This window comes from Suhomyces tanzawaensis (genome assembly GCF_001661415.1).
Source record: "Suhomyces tanzawaensis NRRL Y-17324 unplaced genomic scaffold CANTAscaffold_3, whole genome shotgun sequence".
Lineage (NCBI taxonomy): Eukaryota > Fungi > Ascomycota > Pichiomycetes > Serinales > Debaryomycetaceae > Suhomyces > Suhomyces tanzawaensis.
The window spans coordinates 1550242-1560102 of record NW_017963638.1 but is presented as its reverse complement, the minus strand read 5'-3'; the positions used below and the strand labels follow the sequence as shown (position 1 = coordinate 1560102).

Below are 9861 nucleotides of genomic sequence, written 5' to 3'. Positions count from 1 at the left end.
CCTAGGATGTTGTCAAGGAATCCTTCTAGTTTTAGACATCCTCTTTGTATGGATTCTTCTACCACTTCTTTGCTGGCCCACATCTCTGGGAACGCTTGGACGTCCCCGCGTATGGTGNTCAACGAGAACCATGCCTTCAAGTATTCTCTTTCCGCTTCCGTGAGATCTACGTGTTGACAGAGTTCTTTCACCCTGAATGTTCTGGAATAGTTGTCTCCCATGAGGAAGCAAAACCATCCGTGNCTACCCGGGGTGATACTCTGTAATTTTCCTCTGAGGATAGCATAGTGTATGTGCTTAGTGTCGGTGAGGGTGTTGTATATGTATAAAGCCCTTCTCCTTCTTTTCTAACTGGTCGTGCGCTCGCACAAGTTGATCACAATATTTTTGTTTAGTTTCAGCAGTCATTCAATTCAACAAGAAACAGGTCCCTTGGCCCAGTTGGTTAAGGCGCGGTGCTAATAACGCCGAGATCAGCAGTTCGATCCTGCTAGGGACCACTTCTTCCAAGGGCGTGTGGCGTAGTTGGTAGCGCGTTCGCTTAGCATGCGAAAGGTCTCCGGTTCGACTCCGGACTCGTCCATTTTTTTGAATTTTTGAAATGCTTCGAATAACGATCTCTACTGAGGTGAACCATTGACCACTACATTAGTACTTGCATCACTTGCATCAAAGTTTCCTAAAGTCTATATTCAAACATTTAGAAATAAGGAATATTGACCTAGCGGAGGACTGAATCAGTAACGAGAAGAGCCCTGACTTATACAGTTCTAGACCACTACAGTTCACTCTATTTCGTCGTAATATTAGCCACAATTATATACAATTAATTTACAACAGGTGCATTCATTTGGCCATTTTGAGGGACACCCTAGTTGGAACTGACATTAACCTGATTAGATCTTGTATCTTGGAATCTTGTTCAATCTCTTAGCGGTTTGACCGTTAGATCTGGTACCTTGACCACGAACTGGTAAGCTGTTGGCGTGTCTGTAACCAGCGTAAGAACCGGTGTCTCTCTTGAGCTGGATGTCATTATTTATCTTTTGCTTTAATTGACCCTCGACCATCATTTCAGAAACTTCCTTGTTCAAGTCCATAATTTGGGGTTCAGATAATTGGTTCATTCTCATTTGTGGGTACAATCCGACCTTGGCACAGATTCTTTCTGCTGTGTGGTATCCAATACCAAAGATAGCCTTCTTCAAGCCATGCTTAATGTTAGTAATCGGAATTCGAAACGGAAAAGGGAAATCCTAGAATAGTTGACATACGCTAACCAAACTGTTGTGCTTGACGTGTTTACCGAAAATGTGGACAGCCATTTCGACGTAGCCTATCTATACTCTCGTTATAGTCAAAATTTTCAACATTAAGTGAGGTGCCCAAACCTGTAATGTTCTGAGCGCAAACTGTAACTGCCACCAAAACTGAGTGATTTACAGATTACATCACCCAGTCACAGATTATATCTTTGCTTTATCAAAAGCATTCTCATATATTTCTTCTCCAAGATCACGATGTCTAGTTTTATTCCCCATCAGGCCAACCCTCAAACCTCGGCATTTACCTGCAATACTTGTAATATCCGTTTTTTGACAGCCGAATTACAGAGACAGCATATGAAGACCGAATGGCATAGATACAATCTTAAAAGAAGAGTGGCACAGTTACCCTCCATCAGTTCCGACGTATTTGCCGACAAGGTGTTGAGCCAAGAACAATTTGGTGAAAGCAGAGAAAATGAAGACGAAGACGGGTTCTACGTGCACCACAGAAAGACGAAGAATAACACCAACAAGCTGCTTAGTAAGATGTTGGCCCATAAGAAGGTCTCCGAATCAAGAGGCAGAAAATTGGATGCCGAAGATTTCGAGGAAATCGAAAGAGCCGCCAGCCCCGCATCAATAGCATCGGAATTTTCCCAGTTTTCCTTGGGTGATTCGACCAGTCATGAGTTTGAATCGGGCCATGAAACGGGCTCCGAGTTGAACTTTTCTGAGTCCGATTACGTGGAAGTTGAAGCCGAGGCCGAAGACACCGAGTCGAGTGATTCTGAGGTGAGTGAAGACGAATCGATTGAAGAGTTGCAGGCAGTCCCCATTACCAACTGTTTCTATTGTGGAAAAAACAATGAGGAAGTGGAGTTGAACATCAAGCATATGTACAAAAACCACGGGTTGTACATCCCAGAGAGATCTTATTTGACTGATGTCATAGGCTTACTTCTGTATATGAGTGAGGTTATATCCGTTGACCTCGAATGTTTGGTGTGTGGATTTGAAGGAAGAAACTTGACAAGCGTGAGGCAGCACATGTACTCCAAGGGTCATTGCAAGCTCCCATACGAGACCAAGGACGAGAAGTTGGCGGTGTCGGAGTTTTACAATTTCTATGAGCTGGAAGATACGCCTGTGGCCAAGACCAGTAACAAGAAGGTGAGCTTCATGGGTGCGACAGACGCTGAACAAGAACAGACTGTTGGCGAACAAGAAGAAGAAGGAGAAGAAGAAGACTCGTTCGACGACCATGGCATCAACGACAACTATACTTTGGTGACGGTGGATAGATCAGGGGTCGAGTTGACCCTTCCTACCGGCTCCAGGATCGGCCATAGGTCGATGGCTAGATACTACCGTCAAAACCTTGCGTTAGCACCACAACCTTCGGAATCAAACAGAACAGTTGCGTTGGTGGACAGACGTTTTGCTCCTGGATTGACGGTGCACGAGGTGACCAAACAAGACAAGCAGGCCAGACGACTCGAACAGAAGTTGAAGAACTACGATGTCAACAGGTCCAAGTCATACAGGGCCAACTACCAAAAGCATTACGTCGACCAGATGTTGGGCCATGCTTGATTGCACCGGTTTGTGGTTAGGTTTCTCAATTCTAATTCTCCAGGATTACTGAAGTATGGATGTTTTGACTATTCTCCAATTCAGAGGGTTTTATTATAAACTATAGTTACGGGTTAAAAATGGAATACATACCAGTGTAAAGTGAGTAGTAGTAAAACAAAAATTTGCCCAAATTCGTCTATTGACCTTATCCATACATTTTATGCGACAGCCGTGCCCGTATGGATTTGACCCATGCCAGCCCCTGGAGCTTTGTCGGGTTTCTTTTCCGAGATAAGCCCTGATTCCGTGATTGTATCGATGACGGGTTACGTAAGCGATAGAATCTTATCGAAAACGCGAGAACCCGAGTCTGAGCCTATATACAGAACCCATCTGCTAACACTAGCCTTATAATTATCGAGCTCTTACAATATCCAGATTATTAATGTCGCCATCATGGTACTAGAAACTCACCTTTACGATATACTATCGGTGGAGCCTGCTGCTTCCACCGAGGACATTGCAAGAGCCTACAAAAAGCAGGCACTCCGGTGCCATCCCGATAAAACTAACCACGACCCTGAGCTAACTGAGAAGTTCAAGGAGATGACCCATGCCTACGAGATCTTACGAGAGAAGAAGTCCCGAGACGTCTATGATGCGTACGGGTTGGCTGGCGTGGAAGGAAACTACCAGGAGCCCAAAAGCAAACCCCCCAGAAGAAGCCAATCCACCAGCACCTCCAACTTCTACTTCAACCCCGGATTCCCGGGCATGGGAATGGATATGGGCACATCGGGCTTCAGCTCGTCGACCATGTTCACCCAGGTCTTCAATGACATCAATAGCATGTTTGCAAGCCAGTTCACGGGCGTCCCCCCAAACAATGGTGCTCACCCAGCCAATATGAAGAAACATGTGGAGCCTGTGGGGTCCCCGTTGGACCAAGAGTACGTCAGGGGCAAGGATATACATCACACCTGCAATGCTAATCTTGCAGACATGTATTTTGGCAAGACTATCAAGCTTCAGCTACCCAAAAACAGCAAGTGTAAAATGTGCAAGGGTGTGGGTGGATTGAATCCCAAGACTTGCAGGCAGTGTCAGGGTCTGGGAACCGTCAAAACCACCTACTTTAACCAAACCTCTCAGTACCAGCTGATCGGCTCGTGCAAGCCTTGTGCTGGGACAGGTCTATTCATATCCCAACACGATTCATGTCCGTCATGCGTTCGCGGGTACGTCACAGAGAAGAAGATCATCAAGATAAACGTTTTGCCAGGATCTAATAATGGCGATAAAATCATTCTTCAAGGTGAAGCAGACGAAGGTCGTAACATCATACCAGGAGACGTTGTAATCCACCTTCGCGAGATTGCCCATCCCTTCTTAGTGAGAAAGTTCAACGACCTCTTTATGGAGCATGAAATTGACTTGAGAACTGCATTGTTAGGAGGGGAAGTACTTATAAACAACTTTGTTAAACCAGATCAGTCATTGAGGGTCTTCATAAATGTCCATGGACATCAGGCTGTTAACGAATCGATAGATGGAAATATACAGTATGGAGAAATCACTGGGACCATTAATTCTGACCAGCCAAAGCTAGTCAAAGGATTTGGAATGCCTATTAACGAGATGGTCAATGGGGGCGAATACTTTGAAAACTTGAACGAGGTAGACGAGTATAGAGAGATCGCTTTTGATTTGAAACGGTACAAAAGAGGAAACCTTTTCATTAATTTCAAAGTCAAACTACCAACTATTGCTGATTTTGCGAATGGAGAGAGTGACTTGCAACAACTATTGAATATATTGCCATCGACTAATCCTCCAGAACTCCCTAGAAAGAATATCATGGAAACATATTTATCAAATTTACCAGGAGAGGCCACCAAACCCGTCTCGATATCGTCGAGCGATTCACTTCCCAAGGAAGATCTACACGACCAAAGTTCTGACTTTAACTATGAGGACATTGATCTCAGCGACGAAGTCGAAGGGGATGAAAAAGATGATGAGGAGTACTACGCTCTGGTGTGGTCAGATGTTAAAAATCAGGATCTGCTGAGTAATAAGAGAAGAAAGAAAAACCGTGGTGCTGATGGTTCCGGAAGTAAGGATCATCCCATAAGCATTTGATTTCTAACCGTTAGGTCCAGACAGCGGATTTTGAAGGATATTGTCCTCATTCTCTTCACTAATGACTAATTGGAGTACTTCGAACCGAATACTCCAGTAAATTGCATAATACAGAGATATCTGTATATGAGAGTTACGAAAATCTCTCATGTTTATTTATTTTTTTGGGATAGCACGGATAATGCTAATTTAGTTCTATAACACTATGTTCACGAATGATGGATACCTACTGTAGAGTTGCTTGTGGTCACGTTGGAATTGACAACACTATATTGGCGCCGAGATCTGGTATGCGTCACGTGACTAAATATACCTCCTGTTTATCGCGTATTCCAATCAACATTCTATAGTGCTAGCTATCAAGATGGGAAGCGTCAATATTCTTGAGCCTTCTTTGATCAAGGACCTTTCGAATCACATTTATGAAAAACGTAAGGCCACAGCATTCCAAATTGAGAGTTTGACTAAAGCTGCTTTGGCCAGGAATGACAGTCAGACTATCTACAAGATCATCAATGAATTGACGGAATTGACAAATGGGGGAACCAATTCAGCCAAAATGGGGGCAATCACAGCCCTTGGAAGTGTTTCTGTTGCACTTGGATCGTTCGCAATTGCATACTTCTTGGAGGAAATCATAAAACCAATATTTGCTACTTTTAGAGATACTGATGCCAGAGTCCGGTATTATGCATGTGAATCTCTTTACAACATAGCCAAGATTGCAAGAGGAGAAATGTTGCTTTATTTCAACGAAGTGTTTGATATTTTATGCATTTTGGTTACTGATACCGAGTCGTCTGTGAAAAATGCAGCTGACATTCTTGATCGTTTGATCAAAGATATCGTTAGTGCCAAGTCTACCAATTATGTGTCCATTTTACAACAACAAGAGCTATCCAATGAAATCCAAACACATCTAGTGGATGCCAATGGCGTGGCAATCCAGGTGAATCAAGTGCAAGATTCTCAAAAGGCATTCTCGCTACCAAAGTTCATACCAACGTTGTTGGAGAGGATGTATACCATCGATCCATTTGCTAAGAAGTTTTTAATTAGCTGGCTTGAATTGTTCGATGATATACCCTCGTTGGAGCTCATTACCTTTTTACCCAACTTCTTAGAGCCGTTGATCAGATTCTTGATGAATAGTTCTCCTTCCGATGTGAGGCTAGAAACAAGCAACATATTGAATGTCTTCCTAAAAGAAATCAAATCGATCTACAAAGTGAAGTATGAGGTTAAGAAGAATCAATTGATCCAAGAGAAGAAAAAGGCTCAAAAGGAGAAAGAAGCAGCCGAACGAATTGAATCTGTGGATAATATTTCCGACGAGGTCAAGGAAATCAAATTACATCAATCCGAGGAAGATGACACCAACTCCATCAAATCGGACGATACTACAATTGTAAGAAAAATTGAGACGGACGACCAGGAACCCGAATCTGTGGATTTCGAAACCAATGACGGGGAACCTCAGGATGGTTTGTTCCTTAACGGACAGGATATTTTTATTGACTACGCTAAAATAATTGAAATATTGTTGACCTTTATCAGAACTCCAGATGAAAAGGGAGAAATGAAAAATACAGATTTATCCAATGAGCCCCATGAAATTTACTTGGAAATCCAATACGTTGTCTTAAAATGGTTATTAGAAATCTTAGAAACAGTTCCAATTGGATTTGTGAAATGCTTGCCTGAGTGTGTGTCCATCGTAGTTTCGAACATATCCATTACAGATGATGACAAGGACTTCGAATTACGGAACCAATTCTTGGATTTCAACCGATCCTTACAAGAATTGTTGATCAGATTTAGTGATGCGGATGATGGTAATACTTCTGGAATTGAAGAAGAAGATTTTGTGATAAATGACAACTTGATTCACGGTCTAACCAAGGAAGTCTATGATGAATTTGTGGAGTATCAGTTGCAATACACCCTAAGCAAGATAATGAGTAAGTACTTGAATTCGACTAATGAATTGTCAAGGATTACATCATTAGAATGGTTGTTGTTCTTATATACGAGAAACCCACAGGGCTTTTTTCAATTCGTGGGAGAAGGTGAAAACAAGTTCGATCTTACCAGTTTACTTAAGTCTTGCACCGATGCAAGTAATGATGTAGTACTCAAAGTACTCCAACTTTTATCAAAAATCTCAGAGGCGAACGATGAATTTTTCAAGGACTTTATGATAAAATTGATACGATTATTGGAGAAAGAGAAATCCAATCCTCCTACTCTCACAAGAGGTAGGATTGAATTCATAATCAGAAAACTATGTGTTTCACTTAATTCGGAGAAGATCTTCAAGACATTATCTGAAGTATTGGTCTCACTTGATGATCTTGAATTCTTAAATGTCATGATTGTCACTCTTAATGACATTTTGTTGACCACCCTGGAGTTGTGCACCTTCCGGAAGAAATTGAAGAATCTTGACGTGTATAAAATCGAAGACTGGTCATTGTTTGCTACACTTTTCCAAAGTTGGTGCCATAATGCTCCAAGTGCATTATCACTTTGTTTGTTAACTTCAAACTATGAGTTGGCCTATTTGATAATTAAAAATTTGTCTGAATTGGAAGTGACATTTCAGCTTTTGACTCAATTAGACATCTTGGTTCAGTTGATTGAATCGCCCATTTTCTTGAAGTTGAGACTCCAGTTGTTGGAGCCCGAGAAGCATCCATACTTGTACAGAACGTTGTATGGGCTCCTCATGATATTACCACAGTCCTCGACATTTACCACCCTCAACAATCGACTCAGCTCAATAACGCACGTCCATTCCGCAAGTGCAATCACGACTGCTGTCCCCGCACCCATAGGAACACCCGTATCTACACCAGGCCCCGCTGGAGCGACCACGCCTGGTGTCAGTAACCAGCTCTCCATCAAGAGAAAGAGGATATATGAGATGTTGGACAAGTTTACCAAGGTGCAAGAAAGGCACGAGGAATACGCCATCGACCGCAAAGTGAAGGGTGCATTCAACGAACAATCCAACGACGGCTACTCCAAGGACAGACTCATCAGCTACAACATGAGTTTTCCGGAAAAGAAGGACTACTTCAGTGAAGCAGGACAATCGACTAGAAGGTACTAAGTCGCATCACAATGTCGCGACACCAGGCCAGGGTCGTGCGCGCCAATAAAGACATGCCATTTTTTTTACCCTAGATTAAACCTGTAAACAAATCCTGATCAATTTGAAGGTTTTAAAAGTGCAACCAGGGATTAACCACAGGTTGCAGTTGTTTACTTTTTACATCTTATCAAGGGACGTGTTCCATGTCATCCCCACAAAGCCTAAGAAAATCAATGCAGCAGGTTCAAGTAGATCAGCAACAAGCAGCAGAGGCATTGCGGATTGCCGCCCAGACTGCCCAACAACAACAGCATCACCAAATCCATAATCAACAACCACACAAAGTTCACCACCAAATACAACAAGATGACCACCACCAATTGCTTTTGCAGCAACAACAGCAGCAACAGCAACATCTACAGCAGGCAAGCCATCATCATCAGCAATACGCAGACGCCCAGGGACAGCTAAAACAGGGTGATCTTCCCGAATTGACGGAGTACGACCTCAAATCTCGGGATTCCAAGTATAGAAGATGGACACCCAAAATGGACCAGTTTTTGATCAAATTGTTGTCGGATGTGGTCCATAGCTACCAAAAGGGTGCCGAGGCTGAGATGACGAAGAAATCATGGGCATATGTGACTGGTCAATTGAGGGCGGCTAATCCAGAAACTGTCTACTCCACGTATACAAAGTATTCGTGTCAGCAGCATTTGTTGAACGTCAACCATCATAGATACAAAATATGGTATGTGTTGATGTTGCACCTGAAGAATAATCCATCCGCAACCGGGTATTCCTACCGGTGGAATCCCGATATCGGCAGGTTTCAGATCATCGATAACACCACTAATTCGCTTGTCATCGACGAGCGGCAAATAAAGTCGTTGCTATACAGCGAGTCGTTGTCCTTGCCGTCGTTGAGCGCATTCAACAAGGGCAACTTGATCGTGAATGATTTCTTTTTAACTGACAATTTACGGTATATGTCAGTGTATCATAACGAGGTGTTGCAATTATTAATAAGATTAGACCCGAAGTATGCGGAGGGGTTGGGGGACATTTATCATGAAATCCCAAAGTTCGACTATCTAGAGGCCGCAAATGAGTACTTCAAACCACTCGTTCCAGCAAAACCAAGCAAAGCACTTCCGGGAAGTCCTTCGCATCCAAACAAACAAAAGAAAAGATTGCACTCTGAAGATTCCAGCGACATGAATCTTCCCTTTTCAAAAGCATTATCTTCAATTACTAACGATGGAACTGAGACCGACGTAACACAACCTCAGGCACCACAGGACGATGATTCCTTGGATCCTGCTCTCAAGAGATCTAGAATTCAAGATCCTACATCTGCTAATACTATCACCTTCGAAAACGCCTTGGCCACTGCTGCCATTGATGCCATCAACTCTCCTGCCGTGACCAACGGCCGTGATCCTACTCCATTCTATATCAAAGACCGCAAATGGTTCAATAAATTAATTGCTCTAAATGAATCTGGTCACATAGGTGTGGAAGATGTGCTTTCGGTCTGCGAGGGTGTCAGGGATGGTAAGATACCTTTGTTCATGTTGAACGTACTTGATCAATCATACTATCCAACTAGAAACGGGGCTCTGATTCCAGACGAATTGCCCGATGAAGAAATGGCGAAGAGAATAAGGGAATTCATGCTTCCCATGGTTTATAATTCTTGATGTTAATTGTATTATCCGTCCCAGTCTATGGTATTCTAACTAGTGCTAATTATGTACATTATATTGGTTCTCGTTG

The 9861-nt window shown here is 42.8% G+C and overlaps 5 protein-coding genes and 2 non-coding genes across 7 annotated transcripts; 6 read left to right on the top strand and 1 right to left on the bottom strand.

The window, feature by feature from the left end:
- Window positions 1-426: 426 nt before the first annotated feature.
- Window positions 427-500, top strand: CANTADRAFT_t112. Its single transcript has one exon. It is a non-coding gene; the product is annotated as a tRNA-Ile (tRNA).
- A 10-nt stretch (window positions 501-510) lies between these two features.
- On the top strand, window positions 511-583 carry CANTADRAFT_t113. Its single transcript has one exon. It is a non-coding gene; the product is annotated as a tRNA-Ala (tRNA).
- Window positions 584-858: 275 nt separating this feature from the next.
- CANTADRAFT_65132 (mitochondrial 37S ribosomal protein uS13m) lies at window positions 859-1325 on the bottom strand (the record flags this gene model as incomplete). The annotated part of the gene is made up of 2 exons (XM_020210906.1): window positions 859-1214; window positions 1275-1325. 2 exons carry the CDS (start codon window positions 1323-1325, stop codon window positions 897-899), a joined length of 369 nt encoding a protein of 122 aa, XP_020065426.1. The 3' UTR covers window positions 859-896.
- Window positions 1326-1520: 195 nt separating this feature from the next.
- CANTADRAFT_48854 (uncharacterized protein) lies at window positions 1521-2861 on the top strand (the record flags this gene model as incomplete). Its single annotated transcript, XM_020209635.1, has 1 exon — window positions 1521-2861. The coding sequence occupies one exon, from the start codon at window positions 1521-1523 to the stop codon at window positions 2859-2861; it is 1341 nt and encodes a 446-aa protein (XP_020065425.1).
- A 391-nt stretch (window positions 2862-3252) lies between these two features.
- Window positions 3253-5132, top strand: CANTADRAFT_232317 (uncharacterized protein). Its single transcript, XM_020206935.1, has 2 exons — window positions 3253-4775; window positions 4858-5132. Exons 1-2 carry the CDS (start codon window positions 3300-3302, stop codon window positions 4912-4914), a joined length of 1533 nt encoding a protein of 510 aa, XP_020065424.1. The 5' UTR covers window positions 3253-3299; the 3' UTR covers window positions 4915-5132.
- A 217-nt stretch (window positions 5133-5349) lies between these two features.
- On the top strand, window positions 5350-8100 carry CANTADRAFT_49827 (uncharacterized protein; the record flags this gene model as incomplete). The annotated part of the gene is made up of 1 exon (XM_020209756.1): window positions 5350-8100. One exon carries the CDS (start codon window positions 5350-5352, stop codon window positions 8098-8100), a length of 2751 nt encoding a protein of 916 aa, XP_020065423.1.
- Window positions 8101-8315: 215 nt separating this feature from the next.
- CANTADRAFT_48712 (uncharacterized protein) lies at window positions 8316-9785 on the top strand (the record flags this gene model as incomplete). The annotated part of the gene is made up of 2 exons (XM_020209621.1): window positions 8316-8426; window positions 8550-9785. 2 exons carry the CDS (start codon window positions 8316-8318, stop codon window positions 9783-9785), a joined length of 1347 nt encoding a protein of 448 aa, XP_020065422.1.
- Between the last annotated feature and the right edge of the window lie 76 nt (window positions 9786-9861).